This window comes from Argentina silus (genome assembly GCF_951799395.1).
Source record: "Argentina silus genome assembly, chromosome: 5".
In the NCBI taxonomy this organism is placed as follows: domain Eukaryota; kingdom Metazoa; phylum Chordata; class Actinopteri; order Argentiniformes; family Argentinidae; genus Argentina; species Argentina silus.
The window spans coordinates 18,670,233-18,691,794 of record NC_139659.1 but is presented as its reverse complement, the minus strand read 5'-3'; the positions used below and the strand labels follow the sequence as shown (position 1 = coordinate 18,691,794).

Below are 21,562 nucleotides of genomic sequence, written 5' to 3'. Positions count from 1 at the left end.
CTCACCTCCAGTGTACAAGCCAGCAGTGGTCAAGGAGGTCTGGAATGGAGTCACAGCAGCAGCCTTCTCCTTCTGAAGCTCCTGGATGCTCTTGGGTTTGGGTGGGGGCGCCACAGGGACATTATTGGGCTGGGGTGCTGGGAAAAGGTTTTTGCCATCCTGCGCAAAAAAAAAGAAGGAAAAAACAATGACAACTGCCTACAGCACAAGAAGAACAACATCCCTAAAATATCCGGAGAGCAGATTTCAATTTCAGGTCAAAGAACCAGCAATGCTAAAATGGATAGAGGTTACAATGTAATATTATATCAGCAACTCCTAAGTCATCATTACTCAATGCACTTTTAAAGAGACTACTTGCTTTCCCTCCATAGTTGGTAAATGAAACAAGATTCATGATGACCTGATTAGCTTTCCTTTGTTGGGCTAAAACTGATTTAATCAAAGCCAACCATCTCACCTGTATAACTACAGATCCTAAGACGTACCTGCGTGACTACAAAGCCTTAACACTAGGAGTGCCTGTTTGTGTTCACGGGTGGGTGACTTTCATAATTTACTTTGCTGCTGTGAAAGCCACATCCCCCCCCCCCCCCCCTGCCCCCTCCCTGATTTTTCCTCAATGATTGTTTCTTGTGTTGTTAGCGTTGTGTCTGTAAATCTGTAAACATTTATAAAAACATTTTTTTTTAAAAACACTGCCGCTGTAAAAGCGTGCAGTATGGCGTGATATGGCCCGTCTGCTCCTGTGCAGCTATTGTTATTATAGGCCCCATTCGCTCATAGCTCTGAAACCTCCATAAACTATTTCTCCTTCTGGCCACAAGGTGTCCTACTTGCTCTTTGCAATAGCCTAGGCTACCGGCATATCTTTTATTTCTTTTTCTTACATGACCGGTTGAAGCTGACCAGTCGCCATTTAGCGAGAAAACCATGAAATGCAGGTTAAATTCTGAATAATAACCTGCTAAAATAGCACTTTTGGGAAAGGGGAAAGCAGAGTGCTGAAGAGGCTATTATTAACGGCCCAAAAACCCTCTTCAAATCTCTGCTGGTGATAAATCCGGGCCATCGTGATCCCTGATGTAATCGTCCAATCACTCAACCCACGTACCTGCCTGACTAGAAACCCTTGTATGAAATTACTGGCATGACTATTGACCTCATGACGTACCTGCATGACTACAGACCCTCTGACAACATGGTCCATGGTTCCATAGTCAAACTCTTCTTTGACATTATAGTAGAAGTTGTCTTGGCCGGGACTGATGGCACGGATCAGCTTGATGATGTTGTTTGAGTAAAGAGTACTGGACTGGGTGGGCAGGCGACTGGGCAGGTCTGTGTAACCAATGTGGGTCACACCCTGAAAACCACAACAAGTTATTTAACTCTTTCATCAACACCCTAAAATAGTTATTTTAATGTCAATAAAAAATTGTTTTACCACATCACCAACTGAATTGAATTACAGTGCTGTGCCTGTAGATAACATGGTGGTGCGTGACTTTAAGGATGGGACCAAAAAAAGAACACACCGTGAACTAAACAAAGACTTTGCTGGTAGAAAGACAGCGAACAAACACTGTTATAAAGGGAACTGAAGATGAAACTGTGTTGTTGGCTAACCTTGTGGACAGACAGTTCCCCAGGAACGGTGGTCTCAATGTTCCCCCCAGCCTCTGCTGCCAGATCCACCACCACCGAGCCGTCCTTCATGGTCTCCACCATGTCCTTGGTGATCAGGATAGGAGCCGTGCGACCTGTGACAATCGCCACAAGGACAGAGGGGTCAAGTCACCTAAGTGGGCTCAACTCTCCTGCAGTCATGCTCTTGAGAAAGGTCAAGTCACCATGTTGACCTGACCTCAAATCAGGACCAGGTATGCTGCACTGCATCCCACCACAAGATCCTTAACTTTGACATGTATTTGTGTGTTGTCTGGGGGAGTTGAGAGCAGAACAGAGGACAAATGTCCATTGAAACATATACACACACACACTTTATTAGGTACACCTGTTCAACTGCTCGGTAACGCAAATATCTAATCAGCCAATCACATGGCAGCAACTCAATGCATTTAGGCATGTAGACATGGTCAAGACGACCTGCTGAAGTTCAAACCGAGCAGCAGAATGGGGAAGAAAGGTGATTTAAGTGACTTTGAACGTGGCATGGTTGTTGGTGCCAGATGGGCTGGTCTGAGTATTTCAGAAACTGCTGATCTACTGGGATTTTCACGCACAACCATCTCTAGGGTTTACAGAGAATGGTCCAAAAAAGAGAAAATATCCAGTGAGCAGCAGTTCTCTGGGCAAAAATGCCTTGTTGATGCCAGAGGTCAGAGGAGAATGGCCAGATTGGTTCGGGATGATAGAAAAGCAACAGTAACTCAAATAACCATGTGTTACAACCAAGGTATGCAGAAGACCATCTCTGAATGCACAACACTTCTAACCTTGAAGCAGATGGGTTACAAAAGGGGGTCCAACCCAGTACTAGCAAGGTGTACCTAATAAAGTGGCCGGTGAGTGTAGACAAATAAAGTATAGCTGGTAGATTAAAAAGGTAACTTTCATCAAAATAATATCACAAGAATTGTCATTTAAGTCATGTTTTTGTCAGAAAAAAAATCAATTCAAAAAGCAAATGATCCAAACCCTAACTATTTTTAACCTCAATGCAATCATGTCATGATTGTCAAATCATCTGGGGCCCTTTGATGTGTCTACTAGTTTAAATCGAGAGAGAGAGAGAGAGAGACTTCGACCCAGGGGCTGTGTCACAAAGAAGGATCAATGAGTTAGTCAGCCAACTTCCTCCAAATATTCTACACCTGCATTCTAGTTTAGATCAGATAACTTTTTACGATACACCCCCTCCGCAGTGTGGAGAAAAGCATAACCTTGGACTGTGTGACCGTCACACAGTGCGCCTAAGGGACAAGGTGGCCTATAGAGCTGCCAGAAAATGAAACACAGGGCCTGTGTGGGGGACAACATACCCAAGAGCTGCCTGACTCTTCCACAACATGAATGACTTTGGCAGGAGTAAAGGCACATGACAGTGTGACAGCCATAGAGTCTTATCCTGTGGAGCTATTTATGATACGTAAAATGTATACAAAGTATAACACTTAAAATACACAGCACAATATTAGCTGCATGGTCTGTTATAGGTGGTTGGGGAAGAAGAAGAAAGCCTTAAGGGGGCAGATTTAATGAGATGATTAAAGGCCAGCCACTACTGGGTTACTGAGTCCATAAAGCTGCTTAGAGATTTAAGAGGATTGGACAGACGAGAAATCATAGTCTATGTAGAAAATTGGTGGATACAGGAATTTTCAAACAAGACTGGTGAATTGAAATGGCTTTTAGATAACAGGTTGTTCAATGTGACATTGAACAACCTGTTATCTAAAAGCCATTTCAATTCACCAGTCTTGTTTGAAAATTGAACAGAGGGTAGTCTGCCTAAAAACCTTGTCTGCATTTCTCAAAATGATGTCAGCACCGCTGATGAAGATGAAAATGGGTAGGGAGTGGAGTGCTGGAGCTGGATGGGGATAGGTCAGAAGTCAGCGCCCCAAGTTAGAGAAAGACCTTTTGTCTAATTCTCACAAAAACAGAGTACATTTGGCAGCGATATACAGACCCCATTCTATCACATCCATTGTTTGAAATTATGCAACTAAAAGCCTGATCACCGCAAAGAGGCAGTCAGAGCTGCGGGTTGCCGATCCCTGGGATAGGCGTTGAGGGGGTTTGAGTACCGGGGTTGAGTGCAGTGCTGATGAGTATGTAACTAGGTCAGAGAAGAAAGGAAAACAGTTGATGATAGTTGAAGAGCGAGTTCATGAGATGGTGTGTGTGGTGTTTGCGTGCGTACCGGGGATGAGTGCCGTGCTGATGAGGATGTCTACGTCCAGACACTGTTTGGCAAACAACTTCATCTCGGCCTCGATGAACTCCTTGGACATCGTCTTGGCATAGCCGCCTTGACCCTCGCCGGACTCTTTAAAATCCACCTCCAGAGGCTCCGCCCCCAGTGATTTGAATTGCTCAAGCGCTGCCGCTCTGGGGAGGGGGACACATGGTGATGTCACTGCGGCAGGAAGGGGGTATTTAAACTGCCCCCCCCCCCACCCTCCCGACATCATTGCAGGGGGCCATTTCTATCACAGTTGTATAACCTAGGATCTGTGAATACTGAGGAATCTGTTAAAACCTCCCAGTGGTCTGGGAGGAGAGATGGCCCTAGACCAGACACACAAAAGACAAAGTGCACTGCCATGGTGTTAGGTAAAAATTATAAATCAAGAGATTGCCTTCTCTCTAGAATCCAAAGAGTTCAATGTTAATGTCTTTTGGATAATGTAGAAGGAATCTGTGTCGGTGTCCATACTGACGGTTTCTCAAGTCTAATGGTGCTGCTGCCACCTAGTGGAGATTTAGAAAATTCTCTAATCTCATTAGAAACTGACGGATACCATTAGATCCCTGTTACGTGTTAATCTCAGGTGAGATCAGACAATGATCTGATCTCTAGTTGTCCAAATCTGAAGTACTTTAACCATTCTCATCACTTCAATGACCAACTGTGTTTACTAAAGTGCTGGGTAGATGAAATTAAAACAATGTCAATGTGCTATAATCTAAAAACCTTTGAGGGTTTTTAATCAGAATCCCAATAAAAACCAATACCAAAGATAGCAGTGTATGACATGATGATGGAGTGATTCAGTTCATGACAGACACTCATTTGTTTGCAACTTTATACTGAAATAACGTAGAAATAGAATAGAATAGAAACGCCATGAATAAAGCAGACACATTGCCTTACTCTACATGTCAGAGAGGCGTCTCTTTTTTCTATGATATACTCCTATATTAACAACACGTGTCCTGCTGAAAGCGCCCCTGGCCCTTGTTCTCCAGGGTTCGACTGCTCACCTGGTGTCGAAGCCCCTGACGATGGCACCCATGGCCCTGGCAGTACCCGCCGCAGCTAAACCTGCCACTCCACCTCCTATGATCAGCACCTTGGAGCAAAGGGAGGGTAGGAAGACGCTTCAGGAGGCAGATATACCGGGCTGTAGGTCACGTCATTAGGAGCACATTGAAAATGTAACTCGCTGGACTAAAAGCAAGCCAATCAATTCTTAGGGTTTATGGATGTAATAAGACATGAATGTATAACCATCGCCACTCCCTTTCAAAAACACACGCGCACCCACACACCTTAGCAGGTGGAACTTTCCCAGCTGCGGTGATCTGGCCGGTGAAAAAGCGTCCAAAGCTGTTGGCAGCTAGTAGCACAGCCTTGTATCTGTAAACAAGGGGAGAAAGGGACAGAGTATGAATGTGTGTGGGTGGGTGTGAGGTCAGTTACAACTATTGATGAACTGCAGCCAGACCAAGCCTGCCTAAGCCTCAAAATATCACAACTGTTTACACACTGTGCCAAGTCCAAACACACACACACACACACACACACACACACACACACACAAACAAAGGGATAGCGATAGCTGTCAACATGTAATTAGAAAGCTGGACAGAGAGAGAGCTGGGCAAGAGAAATGCATTCACATACAAATGTTTCCCTACTTGACGACACATCCTGTCATTACCACCAGAACAACATATCATCAACACCTTTCCTTTGGCATCTTTTAAAGATACATTCAGGAACTTTTGTTCGGATTCTTCACATAGTACATTTAAAAGGTCTCTTAATGAGGCTTCAAAAGGACACTTTGTCATGTTTCTTTCTCATAAGCACTTCATTAGAACACTATACTGATACTGGGTAGGGCCTCCCTTTGCTCTCAAAACAGCCCCAATTCCTCGTGGCATTGATTCCACAAGATATTGGAAACATTCCTTTGAGATTCTGGTCCATGATGACATGATTGCATCACACAATTCTTGCAGATTTTTCAGGTGCACTTTCAAGCTGTGAATCTCCCGTTCTACCACATCCCAAAGGTGTTCTATTTCAGTCCGATTCAGATCCGGTGACTGGGAAGGCCACTGAAGAACACTGAACTCATTGTCATGTTCATGAAACCAGTTTGAGTCGACTTTTGCTTTGTGACATGGTGCATTATCATGCTGGAAGTAGCCATTAGAAGATGGGTAAATTGTGGCCATGAAGGGATGCACTTGGTCAGCAACAATACTCAAATAGGCTGTGGCATTCAAGCGATGATTGATTGGTATTAACAGGCCCAGAGTGTGCCAAGAAAATATTCCCCGCACCATTACACCACCTCCACCATGAGAAGGTGTACAGGTGTTCCTAATAAAGGACTCAGTGAATGTATACAGATCAGTATCGTCTGATACTCAAAGCTCAAGACTCAGAATTGGCAATGAAAAGTGGTATATTGGTTGGTCGGCATCATAGCCTTGCGTGGATATCTATATCTATATCTATATCTATATATCTATATCTATAGCTATATGTGCGCGCGCATACACGTGTATCCTACCCTGCAATGTTCGCCATGGAGCTGAGTGCGTCATAGCCTTGGGCGATGGTGACACGAGGCACCTGGTCCATGGCCAGCACTGTGGCCTTGCGCTGGGCCAGCATGTCCATCAGCTCGGGGTTCTGGGCTGGGTAGATGAAGCTCAGCAGGGTGGCCGAATCCTTCATCAGATCCACCTCATGAGCCCCAAGCTCAGGGTTGAACACGGGAGCACGCACCTGAGACACACACACACACACAGAGGGTAGAATGACTCAAGACAAGACAGACTGTTTTCATCACATACTCCATGGCAGGTCTTCTTTTTGTGACCGTCTGGGTTTGAACCCAGGACATATTAAAGCCACATTCAAGCTATGGTACTAGCTCGGTGAGCCAACACATCCATTGAATTCAGGAATCCTAGCCCCTACTCCCACTGTCTCTAGAGGCCATTCCACTCGGAGCCACTTACCTTGAGCAGCACGTCGGACGCCAGGACTTCCTTGACATCTTTGATGGTGGCTCCAGCCTGGGTGTACTGCTCGTCCGGGAACTTGGAGGGCTCTCCGGCCCCGGATTCAACCACCACATTGAAGCCCTGTTTGATGAGCGCCTGCACCCCCGCCGGGGACAGTGCCACACGCCGCTCGTTCTGGAAGATCTCCTTGGGCACCCCCACAGTTAGCTGCTTGTAGGGGATACCTGCAGTAACGAGGATACAACTCTGGTTAAGATACAGCTGAGTTTCCCGAAAGCTTTGTGGGTTATAGGTAAATAATGTAGTTGTGTGTGTTGCTGCCCTTATTGATCACACTGAAGATTTTTTACGACGTACAAACGTGCACATCGTTGTGAACAAACAAACCACAGAATAGGTACGTAAAGGCCAGTGCTCGGCGTCAGAACCATATTTTAGAAAGCTTCACTGAACGTTCTTTATCATGTCATCTCTTGATCGCTACCGATTAATTATTGCCATTTAGCACTACTTTAAAGCTCAAAACTACTTACTGGACCTTTAAGTTGTACTTGATTTCTTTTGACAATCTCAAACCTAGAACAGTTGACTCAATTAGGAGAAAGGCACCACCAGTTTCGCCACTCTCTGATATACACTGCAGTGTCAATGGTAGAGGTAGGAGATGAGGTAGTTTGCCACAATCACTACTAGACAGATTCTAGACACACAAAGACTACTAGACAATTTAACACAACTGAGGAAACCATTGAGAGTTCTGTGCAATAAACCACTGGTCTGCTTTACCTGTGCAAAATATAGCCACTGCGATTCAAGGTGAAAGGATTGTTAACCGCCCTAAACAGGAAGTGCACTCTAAATGTGTTTACCATAAATATCTACCATCCTTCTAAGCTCTCAGAGTGAGTTTCCTATAATAACTCAGGGACAGGGGGGCATTTTCAACAACCTTTACTAAAACTTTGCATCAGCCTCACCATTGGGCAGTGTGGAAAACTAATGATTTTCTCTATTGACACAATTTGTTAATTCTACCAAGCTCTTCAACAAGAATAAGATCAGATGATTTCCACTACACGCCTGGGCTTCTATGGTGTGTTTTCCCTTGATAGTCAGATCACATGCCCCCCCCCCCTATGGAACTTTCCACTGCATGCCCTGGGTCTATAGATAAACACCACGCTACAGTGAGCAGAGGGAGCAGGAATACATCACTGCATGGACCTTCAACTCCACTGCTCTTTCAAAAAGACAATTGAAGTGCTATAGAATTTTAGAGGGGTCATTAGATGGGTCAAGACAAAAGCAGTTACTGGTTTCAAGGGACAGGACAATAGGCTACGGTGGTTTGCCATGACAGGTACAGGCTAGGCTTATGGAGCCATGTAAAGATGAATGTGGGGGAGAAACCAACATAAAAACAACTGTGCAGAGCAGTGTTTCGGCAGACATGGTCAGCTTCGCCCTGGCTATTTCAGCTGATACTCTGCCAAGAATAGAAATCCCACAGCTGTCACTGCAACCAGATCAAGGTGAAAGAATGTCAACCAGGAGAGACCTGCCTGACAGTGTCCAACTGCTCCAACTTCACTGACACATCAGCACACATACACAAACATGTCATGAACACACACAGACAAATCGGTAGGTTAATGTTGTTTCATAAAATAAGATATTGGTGAAAGAACAAACTACTGCTCTTGACAAAATGATGCATTTACTGACAGACAATGCACAATAACCACAGTTATGCGATTTTGACTGCGTTCAGTGTTCATGGCCGCGGTTATATTATACCTGAAAATGCAGGTATAATATACAGACAGCACCTGTATCCAGCTGATGCTGGCGACACACACACACACACACACACACACACACACACACACACACACACACACACACACACACACACACACACACACACACACACACACACACACACAGTTATGGTGGCAGAACATAATCAGGGGGGTGGGGAGACCTTGGGCTATAGTACATATAAAGTGACCTTGGGACTGAGAGCTCATATGGTTGCAACAAATAAAAAAGGGGAGGGGGTAAAAGTTCTAGCCATACATTCCCTCCACAGACGAGCATTGTCTGAGTGAAGGAGTGTGTATCCAAAGCAATAGATTAACACATCTTACCAACATTGTCAGCAAGACTATGCCAAGACATAACTTTGCCCTTTTCTCTGTGCAAAGATAATTTACAGTTTCAGCATAGGCTGGCTTTGTGTCACCTGTTGTTGTGTAAGATGTCAGTGTTTCCTGGGCTGGTAGTGCTTTTATGGTGCAGAGTTATTGCCTGGGCTAGCATGCTGCTGTTTTGGGATTTGGTGCCTAGTATAGTGTAAAGTGCCGTAGTGCGAGTTGTAATCCTGGACTAGTGCTAGCATAGTATGTTGTTGTACACACAAACAGCTCTGAGCTAGCATAATGCAGAGTTGTTACCTGAGCTAGAATGGTGCAGAGTTGTTACCTGGACTGGCGCAACGGCCGAGGGCTTGCTGAGTCCTGAAGAAGCGCAGGCATGGTGTCTTCACTGAGCGGGCACTCTGCAGTTTAACACACGCCAGCCCACTGAAGAGAGGAGCAGAGCAGCTGGTTGCCACCACACGCAGAAGGCTCGCCATTGCAGACACACCAGGAGGAGCTGAGCAGCCAATCGACCCTCCTCCTAGATGGACATGTACATACACACCACAACAGGAGAGAGAAAGAGAAAGGGGCGGGATGACAGGAGAGAGAGAGTAGTTGGTTAACTGTCTGCCCTTTCCCAGCACTCCCCACTAACACCCCCCCCCCCCCCCCCCCCATATGTCACAAGTAGGCCTAGGCCTAACTCACACGACTCTGCAGATCATGCTAAAGGAATGTGTCCCTGTGCCCTTGTCCTATACACAGCTATGCATGCAGCATTTATGCAACAGGTCACAATTCTCCTACAAAAAAGTCTACTGCTTCCTCGTTTGCTTCAGTGTTACAGACTGTTCAATTAATATATGACACCCTGTTGTAAAGTGGGGTAAAACAGTCAAGGACACTCCTTCCTAGAAATAGAGTATTTGTTTGGTTTCGGCGCTTCTGACAGGAGATAACGATGTAGTCCTGGATGTAGACTGGAAAACTCTAGTGTGGGTCAGGTCAGGGGTGGTTTCAGGCAGTATTGATGAGCAGAGAGTACTGGCTAATGTCAACAAGGCCTGTGCGACAGGACCTATATATAATATTCTATAGGGTTCAAACAACTGAATGTATTGTTCTTTCCTTTTCAACATACATGTTGCCTGCAATTTGCCAAACATTTCGAACATGCAATGATTCAAAGCTGTCCGAGTGCACTACAACCTCTGACGGTTCTTCTTAACTAGACTTTTTGCTAGTAGGCTAATTCATGCACAGCTGTCCCTTGCGGCACAACTAATCAATGAATTGGCATGTGACTTTTTGGTATAAAGTTAAAAGATGGTCTGGGGACATGTAACCATTCTCAAATTCATATACAGCACTCTGAATACATGATAGTTTTAAACATATTTCAAAGCTAGCCTATACATTGTCTACAAAATGTGAAGTAAAACAACCCTATATGTTGGGCTATGACAAGATAAGACAGTTGTAGCCTACATACTAAACACATTTTAAGTCACATCCTCAAGGATCAATGGGTATAATTAACTGAAATGGTAATTTCAGCCAATAGCAAAAACAACTCCCAGATTGGATTTAAACTGACCACAAACATTCCTTTCTTCTGCAAGATTAAACTTGTAGTCTGTCAATCTCAGAATTTTACAATGAATGGGAATTTTGGCAGAATATAGTAGTTATCCCTAACAGAATGAGGAAGAAGGGTTCTCAATATTTTTACAGTACAATTTCCTGAGAAATGTTGTATCTGCATGACACTAGCAGGTGGTATAGATAGATCATGTGACGCTATGCAGTTATCCCATTTGTTGCAATATGTACCACGTCAGCATGATTCGCCTGCAAAACTGGCCCAAAAGCTCTAAGCGGTTCTTATAGATAGGGTGTGATTGACAGTTCTACATGTTGCACGTGGCAGATGTGCAGATGCTTTTGGACATTGATGAGTCTGCAGCACTGCACAAATCCGTGCATAGCCCAAAAAGCTAAACAATTTTAGCCCAAATAAAATAATTCTGATCGCAATGGCAATGGCGCACTCAACATTAAATAAAGATCCAAACATATTGGCAACAGCTAAACTATCTGCATTCAATGCTAAAGTACCAATGAGAATGTGGGTGGAGATGCCGCACGGAATTAGGTCATTTTACTGTTATATTGTTACCATGTAAACAAACTCATTGTTTACATATATCTATAGCGGTTCAATGTGCATTTGTTTCTGGTAATGCACCCATCGTTTACGCGTTCGAGCAGGCTAAATAGCGAGCCATCTGTTCATTGTGGTTTTTGAAGGCGGACATAATCAGCTGTAGCCGGCCATCACTTTCGTTTTTTCACAGTGAAACGTTTCGGCTTCAAACTAACAAAGAGCTAGCTAACGACTGCTAACAACAGTTGTTATGCATGCACTGGAAGGCCACCAAACAAGTCCTGCATTTCCACAACGCAGTTTTTTGTTTGGAAAATAAATTCATCAACAAAGGTGTTCAACACACATATTATTCAAATTACATAACTGACCTTTGTAGAGTCTGTTTTTGTGCAGCACAGGCGAATTGCCTTTACACCCGGAAGATATCAAATGAATCGGATTGTCAGGCACATTTTTATTGGATGATACGTCCAGTTACCAGGATGTTGAAATCTCTCATTTGAACAGTAAAAATGGGGAAAAAACAGAAGACTGACAATCTGGTGACAACAGAGGTTGACTGTCAGCATTAAACAATTGACATACAGTGAAGTTATATATGTTGGAGATTATTATACAGTTTTATAATAATGCACAACTGGCATAGCACCACTTTGATTTTTTTGTTTTGTTTTTTTGATTCAAGGCTGATCTTTGAGCCATCTACTCTAGCTGTTTTTATGCAGAAAACTAAAAAAGACTCTTCCAGAGTTGATCAACCTTTCAATAAGATCCTCGGAGACCTTCCCTATCCCAATGCACTGTACCCAAACCCACTACTTTCTCCTAACCCTGAGTGAATCAAGACACGCACGTGCACACACACACACACACACACACAAACTATACAAATACGTTTTTTTAAGTAATAATAATTATGTGGCTGATTCAAGTCATGTGGGGTGAATGAGAAACACAGTGAAAGTATTTCAATTCATGCACAGCCCTCTTCAGTGGTGGAGCCCATCATGGATGTTGAATTTGTGGATATTTGGTGTAGGGTCCACATACCTCCACCAGATGGTACTGTATGTACGGTATTGTACAACTGCTTCATGGGGCTATCCTTTACCATGCTCTACAGCAGAAAGAATGGGGGAGAATGGGAGCAGCTGCACAGGGTATCGAGTCACTACATGGACATTGGGCGGAAGCATCGAGTAGTGATCTAAATGAAGTGACATTATCAAAAAAAACAATAACACACAACCAGTTTTGGAAAACAAAACATTTTAATTAAAGGGATGGTTCAGAATATTTTCATGTTGAGGTGAAATATAATTTTGCCCTGAGTTGTCCTCATAGTCCAGTAGTGAAAGCTTCTTACCTACTTCTCTAACAGCACAGAATAGACCAATAGACAGGATAACCCAAACCCTAACCGTAGCCTTGCATTGTCCATGTGTTACTCATTCTGAGGAAGACTTTGGATGGCCGAAACGTCATGTTTTTCACTCTCGAATAATACCATTTTTGTTTTTTGTGTTTTTACGAGTCTCAAAGTGTGTTCCCAGTTATTTTTGGCTGCACCTCATCTCAATCTTGGTTCAGTTCTTCAGGAGCAATAACAGAGGCCAGGAGAGTTGAAAGATTGGGAGCGGAGTGATCATCACCTCTTCATCAGGGAACAGAACTTAGCTGTAAAGAGAGATAACAAGTTACGCAATAATCACTGTTGTGAACATTTGATTTAGAAAATTGACAGGGCTAGACACAGTGCTTGGAGAAGGAGATAAAAGAGGGCAGGAAATAGCTTCAGTTATTGTGGGGGTCAGCTGGAGTTCTTTAGAGGAAGCCAGGCAACATGGTCTCACTACACAAACAGCATACCACGGCTTATTTGAGAAGACCATGCCAAACATCAGGGAGGATTTACGAAGCAACTCCCCAGGCAGTAGACCCATAGGTGGGGACATAGGTGGCTGGAGGTCCTCCATGGTGTACTGGCTGGCCCATGGGTTGTCATACAGGGTGGTGGCCAGAGCCTTCGATATCCCCAGGAGCACCGTCCACAGGGCAGTGCATGCGGTCTACAAGGACGTGCTGCAGACCCTTCTGACTCAAGTCACCCGCTAACCCAGCACAGCAGACCTCCCCACAGTTGGGCAAGGATTAGACTCTAATCATTAGAGCATCTGGCAGGCAGCCCAGTCTTATCCAGCTTTGTGGAGGCCATCAACAGTTGACATATCAGAGTCAGGCTCCCTTCTGGTCCCCATGGCCAGGACAACTTCAACAGAAAGCTCTTTGCCTCCATACAGTTCCAGCCAGTTCCATGCTATCTGTGACAGCACTGGCAGGTTTCGTAGTATCTTTGTGGCACCAGGGTACTGAGGAAGTGCTGTCTACACCAGGGTGATCCAGGCCATTTCATCATGGGTGGTGGAGGATACCCATGCATCCTCGCTCCAATGGCCCTCGTGACCCCTTTCTGGGAGCCATTGCAGAGGAGGGTAAAGGAGTACAACTAAAGTGTAACATCACTGGAGACACCCAAACATGGCGCAACAATGTAACGCTGACATTATAATGTAGCTATTTGGCTGTCAAACTTGATCCCACTGTAATAAAGTTGACTCTTATTCATTATTTTGCTTTCCCCATAATCCCAGATATGTTTTTTAGCTATATTAGCGACTGGTCACGAAATATTAGGAGCAACCATTTTGTTGACTGTAATCATTACAAGATTTGCCACCCGAGACAGGAAGATAGTGGGGGGTAACCCCCTATCACGTCCCAAAAATCGGACAGAGCCCAAACATCTGTGGAGGCATGTGTTGCCAAGGAGACCGGCAGTGGGGATATTTCACAGGGGAAGGGAGGGGGGAGGATGAATAGTCTTTGTTTTGCGGGTTTGTTTGGATAGGGTATAGCAGGTGTGATGGAGGGGGGTTGGGGGGTTGTTCTTATGTTTAAGTGTCAATCTGGCAATGGCTGGAAATACCTAGACCTGACAAAGTTGGTTGATGGAAAAGTGGCTGGTTGTTCACAACGCACTTAAGCCGATCGATCACAAAAGCACATTCTCCACAAATGTATTAAAATAAAAACATAATAACTACTTGGGAACATGATACAGAAGACCAAGCACCGGCCCAATAAATAATAGTGCCTGGAATGAAGGCAGAGATGTGGTTCCCATTAAAAACTCAAGCGAGGAGACAGATAACTTCCTTAAGAGGAAAAATTCAACAAACCAGGAGGGGCAAGTGACAGCCCCTAAAACCCAGGTACTGGTCGCCAGATCTATTTGGTAAGTTTGTTAAGAAAATGGTAAACCATTTTTCACATTGGCAAGCTAACTAGCTAGCAACTTTGTAACGGCCATGGTCTGTAGCTTGGGAAACACACATTGAGTTCACTCATTCTCATTAATGAACAAAGAAAGTATAATTGTTAAATCCCGCTCTTTAATGGCAACCGGAACCCAGGGCAGGAAGGGAGGACGAGTGGCAGGACCTAGCCTCCAAGAGGCACCAATCTGTCTCAGGGGGGAATGATTTTTTTAATGTTTGCGGCCCAATAATAAGACATGAAATTAGGTTTGACATTATTTCTCTGACATACCTGTACCTTGCCAAACAAAGGTGTGCGCTTTTCTTGTTTTGTGAAGGTTTAAAGAAACAGACAAAAGGTTATTTGGGCTATTTTTGCCAAGTGTCAATGGCGGGACCATCTATTTTTCTCCAACTCGGGGGTGTGACCATCAAAAACATAACCGCCTCATCATCACTGTATGTGTATGGATTTTAAAGCTGTTATCTGTTGGGCAAGAAACAATATTTCAGTTTTGCTCAGTCATGCCAGTTGGCTGCTTTTGACATTATTGTTGTTCATCCTCATTGTAAGGTCATGACCTTTACTAAACAGATGGTCTTAGTCTGTTACTACTCAGTCTTTTTCCCTCTTTGAAGGATAGTTCCTTAGAATTAGAATGAGTTCAACTGCGGTTTAACCATCTGGAAATCCTATGAATCTAACACCAGTCAGATCACAGAGATTACCCCGGTCAGTGAAGTTTCAGTTCAAAATGATTTTGCAAGATAGGATATAGTTGAAACAAAGTCCAAGGGGAGTTAGTAGAAGAGGGAAAATGTTTAACTTTCAGCACATGAATCAAGAGAAATATATTGGATTATTGAAGCTACTGTACCTTGTGGTCCTCTGTGGCTTAGTTGGTAGAGCATGGCGCTAACCACGCTTAGGTTGTGGGTTTGATTCCTGCTGGGATACTGAAATGTATCCACTCACTGCAATGTAAGTTGCTTTGGATAAAAGTGTCAGCTAAATGGCATATATTACCTTCAGAAGTGTGTCACCTTTAAGTCAACACACAAAGTTGACATATGTTAGAATCTAAACTGTTAAATGAAGCCACTATCCATCCACTACATTTCAATAATAATGTAAGCCATATTCCTGTGTATCTATTTCAGTCCCTCTCCGCCTGGCACAGCCTGCATCAAGGATCTAGCCTGGTCCTGCAGTCCAGGCACTGCTGCTTTTAATGGGCTCCAGATGTGGCACTCTGAAATGCATGAAGCCCCATGAGTGTCTTCTGGAGCAACATGAATCAATATACAAACATGGAAGGACACGTCTGTTCCTCCATATGGCATGATATTTCCTTTTGTTGTTAGAATTCTCTAATTGTTCAAATTTTTGTTAAAATATACAAAAGTGTATACACAGTATTAAATATACAATACAGATGTATACTTGTTTTGTTCCGGTACTGTTTGATGTTGAAAGTGGGAAAAGATCGGGTTTCAGTACCCTTCTTCATCCTCTGCTTTCAGTCTCCTCCTCTTAACCATTCTGTAGCTCAGCCTCCTGTACACTGAGAGCAGTCTGGAGTGGGGTCACACCAGGCATGCCTCTTCAGAGAGTATGCTTTGAAGTTGAAGAAAAAAATTCCAGGAGTTTCCTGTAACACGGTTGCTGTGTAATGTGAACCAGGAGTGGGTGTGTAGCAGAGTCTTTATCCTCAGTCAGTCCACTCGGCTGATGAGAAACTTTATCTCAGCTGTCTCCCTAAGGATTGTAGACCGACTACCCCACTGAGGAAGTCTCCCTGAGGATCTTAGACGATCATCCACTAAGGATGCCTCGGCTGCTCTGCGCTCTGCTTGTCCTGGTATCTCTGTGGAGCCACATTCCGGGGCTGTCTGCTGCCCGACAACAGAGAGTCAGACACCAGCCCAAGGCCCAGTATGAGCCTCCTGAACACAAGGGAGAGGAACACGGGGAGGAGGGAGACAGAGACATAGACGGGCCTGAAGCTAGCCTGGCACCAGAGTTGGACTTCCTTGCTGACTTTGCTGGTAAGAAGCGCTTATGGGTGATCACAGCACCATCCCACAGCGACAACTACCTCCGCATGATGGAGAAACAGATTCAGGACATGGAGCCGGAGGGGTTAAACTGCCGGCTGGCTGAGAGGGACACCTTCATCATCACTGTCATCCAGAACGCCATGATGGAGGCCCGGATCCAGAAGACCACCTTCCAAGGGGAGGCCACGGTGGAGAGCATGGACCCAGACATGGCCACCAAGCTCCTGCACTACCTTGAGCTGACTGACCAGACCTTCTCCATGCTGGTCATCAAGAAGAACCTGCGGGTGAGTGAGAGTTTCCCCTACCCAGTGCGCGTGGAGGCCGTGTTGGAAGTCATCGACCAGTTCCCTATGCGCAAGCTGGAGAAGCTCACCAGGAAGGGCTTGCAGAACAAGTGCAAAATCACCAAGAAGAGGCTGGTGGCAAAGAAACGGGGTCCCATGAAGAAGAAGGTGTTTGCACCTCAGAAGCAGGGGGACGTGACTTCTGCTCTCACAGTGCAGAGGAAGCCGTTGGACAAGGCTGCACTGAAGAGTAAAATTCAGGATATCCTCAGTGGTCGATCTCGGTTTGTAATTCGCAAGAGGCTCTCAAATTCAAAAGAAGCAAGCGTGTTAAGCACAGGCAAGTTTAACTCTAAAGCAGTGGGAGGGGAGGACCGAAAGCAGACAAGTCAACCGATGAAAGGAAATGGAGATGTACCTACAGTAAAGAATGGATTAAAAAGCAACACATATAATTCTACTTTGGATGGTGGAGAGAGAAGGGTTCTGAAAATGTTGAAAGAGGACAAACTAGAAGAGGAGAGCAGGGGAGAGGAATCACCTGAGAAAAATACATCCCAAAAAAAAGGGAAAGGGAAGAAGGACAGTAAAAAGAAGAAAGGGAAAGGAAGAGGGAAGAAGTCCAACAGAGAGGTGAATGATAAAGATAAGGGAGTGATTAAGGACTTTTTAGAAACATTTAAGGGGAAAAGAAGACTTCTGGTGAGTGATAACTTTGCATGCATAATTAATGCATATATATCTACAGTATCTGTCTGCCCACTGTTTCTGTATGACTGTCAATCCATTGCTCTGTCCGTCCCTCTGCCCATGTGTCTATCTATTGGTCTGTCTGTCTGTCTATCTGCTTGCCTGTCTGTCTGTCTGTTTGGTATTTGTTTGTCTGTCTATTCATTTATCTATCTGCTTGTGTTGTCATGGTGCAGGTTGTAGCTACGCCCAGTAGCAGCACTTCTCAGTATATCCAGCAAAGGGAGGAGAATGAACTTCACCACTGTGACCTTGCCCTCAGAAAAGTCACTATGGCAACCATCCTGAGCTCAGGGAATGATGCCACACTCACTTTGCAACACTACCAGCTAGGTATGACTTGTGTGTCTGCAGATAGAACTTATCCTACTGTAGATGTTTTATCCTCCTCAGGTTAACAGTGTCATCTGTTTCTACATCATTGGATGTCTACAGATGCTACAACCAACGGAAATGCTGTTGATATGCAACAATTTGCTCGGTTTAGGTTTCAATTTGTTGATTAATAGTAATGTTGTACAATAACAAACCTTTTTTTATTTGTTCCAGACTCTGAGCCTCCTTTCACATCCCTCCCAGAGAAGTTTACTGACCAACAACTCATCTCTCTTCTGAGAAAGGAGTATGGAATGTCCTCCCTGGAGTTCTCCATGACTATGACTGACTATGACCTGAGGCCCAGTGTAAGGCTCGTCGCAGCTGATACTGATAATCTGGGGCCGGTGTTTCAAAACAATCCTGTTGGGTTAAAATCTGCCCTAAACATTTAGAGAAATCCAAACCAGATCTCCTTGACACCACAACAAAATTATAATGTTTAAGTTACATCTTGGATGAAGTAGTTGTTCAGTTTCTTTAAAAAAAAAAAAGGGTCATTTTGATCTGGATTACACATTCTGAAAAACTGGTCCTGTATAACACTTCTTTAGAATAGTTAATCAAAGATCTTATTTTGCATTATAAAATCCACTCAAGTTTGATGCAGTATGTGGTATATTTGTACTAATGCGTCATATCATTTTTAGAGAGTATTTTATTCACCCCCATTGTCATCTGCGATGATGGAATACATCGACACCTTCCCATCTCGACAGTCAGAGAAGGAGAGGGAGAGGAAAACGACATTGCCTTGTTCCAAAGCTCAGCAACAGAGTGGGGCTGAGAACTCACTGTTGAGGTAGAGCAAATATTGTTCATAAAGCCTGTCATAACACAACAGCTCATACAGTACAGTGCTGTGCATCGGTATTCACCCCCTGCAAGTTTTTCAAATCTTGTTACCTCAGAGCCTGAAACTGAAATACATTAAATGGGGATTGTTTTCCCACTGATATACACAGCCTCAAAGTGAAAGCAAAATTCAAGTAATTTCTATAGTAATAAAAAAAAAAGAAAAACGGGGAAGACCTGTGTGAAAATGCACGACACTGTCTTTATATATCTGCCATAAAGTATCTGAATGGGGTTATACTATACTCCATCAGAGGTCAGTCACTTACCCAGTGTTTCCCTACAGGTTCATGTCTAAAAGGAGACTCCTAATCATCTCTACTCCCACTGAGGACGACTACTCCTTCCAACAGCAGCTCCAGGCTCTGAACGGACAGGCCTGTCCAATGGGTCAGAACTATGTTCCTTCTTAGACCTTCAAATAGATCAGAGGTTAATACTAGTCTGAGTATAGTCCTGGACATTGAAATTGCTTTTTAGTCTGGCAGTTGGTTTAATGTGGAACCATTGTGTCTACGACCATAGTGCTTTAACCTCAGCAACATAGTTCAGTCAATAGTCTTCATTTATAAGTATTGGAATTGGATTAGAGATTAAACATGCAATTTGTTTCCCCAACAGGCATCCGCCATTTTGCCTTGTTAAAACTGATAGGTGCAGGACCGTCAGCGTTGGGGTCTGTCGAACTGTTTCCACTCAATGGTAAGTTTGTTTTATCTCAAAGAATATAAATAATGCACACAGAAACATGTCAAACATGAAACATCAACATATAATTTGTGTAGGGCAGCACTCCTCATTATAATTAACTAATCAGAAGAGAATACACTCTGATACGCAGACATCCTGCAACCATTTTTTATTTTCTCCACTAGTGGAGAGTGAAATTTGCCCTACGCTTAGTTTTTGGGTCAGTTTATTCTGTGGTTGAGGTTAGGACTTGCAAATGTGTGCTGATTCTAGATCAGTGCTTATAGTGCTTTACCCATATAGAGCCCATATACCACACTGAATGTTGGCAAACAGTCAAATTAGTGCTGGAATAATGAAGAAATTACATATACACAAACAACCCCTGTCCTAATTCTACAGGAAGGAGCCAGAGTGAGAACGAGCCCTTATCGGAGGATGTGGTCAACAGTCTCCGAGACCAGCTGAAGATGAGCAGGGACTACTTCAGCATGGTGGTGGTGGGGAAGGATGGCGATGTCAAGGCCTGGTTTCCCTCACCCATGTGGTCCCTGGCCAACGTCTACGACCTGGTAGACTCCATGGAACTGCGCCAGCAGGAGGAGAAATTGCAGAGGACTCTGGGTATTTTCTGCCCAGAGGACACTGGCGGGAGTTACCACGGTTACGGTGAGGAAGCGGAGGACAGCTACCTGTACCACAGGGCAGAGGACTGACACTGAGAGACCGCACTCAGAGGTCACCATGGCAGCAATAATCAGATGATCATAACTGTTTTTATGGTTTTAGATTTAAATATAACTTACCATTATTATGTTATTGTTAATGTGTAATTATTCTTGTAATAACACTGTAAGTGTTGTAGTTACACAATTGTTACATACTGCTTGTAATAGAGTAATAATTCTACAGTAAAGTAGTGGTTCTAAAAGGGATATGGGACAGCTGTTCCAAACACAATTCAAACATTTCAAATCAATTAAAAAATTAATTGTACAATGCAATATCTAAGTAATGAAGCTATGGCTATTTAATTGATAATATTGGGCAACCTATAGGCCTCAAATACCCCAATACAGTTAGGTTAACCTCACAAAGACATTTTTGTCTTTGACTGTCTGAGTACCAGACTATCTTAACTGTCTAGATGAACTGACGACATAAATAAGGTAAGAGATGGCAAACAGTTTTGATTTACTCATTCAGTCGAATTCCTTGTCGTTATTTTACGGTGAAATGGTGACTATAACAGAATGTGCTTTGAAATTAAAGGTTATTTTCTTTAGCTGTGAAGTTGACATCTGGTTCTTTAAAACCTGCAGACTTGGAGAGTCGTAAAAGATAGTTACCATGGAAAGTATCCCTGAAGGCATACTTTTAAAGCCTACCCATTATTTACAACATATAACATATACATTATAGAGGAACTTTCATCATCTATTTCAAGACTGTTACTGATAATAATAATACAATAATAATACTAATAATAATAAGCACAACATTTACAAATACGGATATTTTAGGCTTCCTGAAACAGTGTGTTGTTTGAAGATAGATATTTTCAGACGTGATGATGGCAAGCTCTTTACATGACCTGACGAAGATCCTACTCTGAATATTTTTCTACTATTTCAGCTCTTTGTATGCCATGGCTAAGAGTGCAAATCCATTGACATAGATTTTTGTAATTCTGTAGAACTGCAGGTTGGGTTGCAGTTCAAAGCAAGAATGTTGCAGGTCGCGTTCTGTTTTATTGATTATTACAAAATGCTTTATCTTTTTGTGTTGTCTTGTAATTTAATTCTGTATTTTGACATCAGAGCAGCAGCAGAGGGAGACAGATTCCTTGTATGTGGTGTGGGTGTGCCTGTGGTGTGGGTTGTGTAAAAATGGACTAGACTTTGAAAAAATGCAGGACTTTAAGGAAGTTCATACAGAGACGAATGACAGTGGATA

At 43.6% G+C, this 21,562-nt stretch overlaps 2 protein-coding genes across 2 annotated transcripts in view; one reads left to right on the top strand and one right to left on the bottom strand.

Annotated features, from left to right (window-relative positions):
* The window catches only part of nnt (nicotinamide nucleotide transhydrogenase), a 36,353-nt gene extending 24,647 nt beyond the window's left edge, over positions 1-11,706 (bottom strand). Inside the window, exons 1-10 of the mRNA XM_083670071.1 lie at positions 11,640-11,706; positions 9,442-9,639; positions 6,952-7,181; positions 6,498-6,715; positions 5,242-5,329; positions 4,954-5,042; positions 3,890-4,077; positions 1,630-1,763; positions 1,175-1,366; positions 6-159 (exon numbers count right to left, since the gene is read on the bottom strand). Coding sequence (XP_083526197.1) covers positions 6-159; positions 1,175-1,366; positions 1,630-1,763; positions 3,890-4,077; positions 4,954-5,042; positions 5,242-5,329; positions 6,498-6,715; positions 6,952-7,181; positions 9,442-9,595 — 1,447 coding nt within the window. The 5' untranslated portion in view covers positions 9,596-9,639; positions 11,640-11,706. The remainder of the gene's footprint in view (positions 1-5; positions 160-1,174; positions 1,367-1,629; positions 1,764-3,889; positions 4,078-4,953; positions 5,043-5,241; positions 5,330-6,497; positions 6,716-6,951; positions 7,182-9,441; positions 9,640-11,639) is intronic.
* A 4,711-nt stretch (positions 11,707-16,417) lies between these two features.
* On the top strand, positions 16,418-20,922 carry ccdc80l2 (coiled-coil domain containing 80 like 2; the record flags this gene model as incomplete). The annotated part of the gene is made up of 7 exons (XM_083670787.1): positions 16,418-17,638; positions 17,863-18,019; positions 18,236-18,369; positions 18,712-18,863; positions 19,203-19,306; positions 19,538-19,618; positions 20,009-20,922. The coding sequence occupies 7 exons, from the start codon at positions 16,418-16,420 to the stop codon at positions 20,320-20,322; spliced, it is 2,163 nt and encodes a 720-aa protein (XP_083526913.1). The 3' UTR covers positions 20,323-20,922.
* Positions 20,923-21,562: the final 640 nt, after the last annotated feature.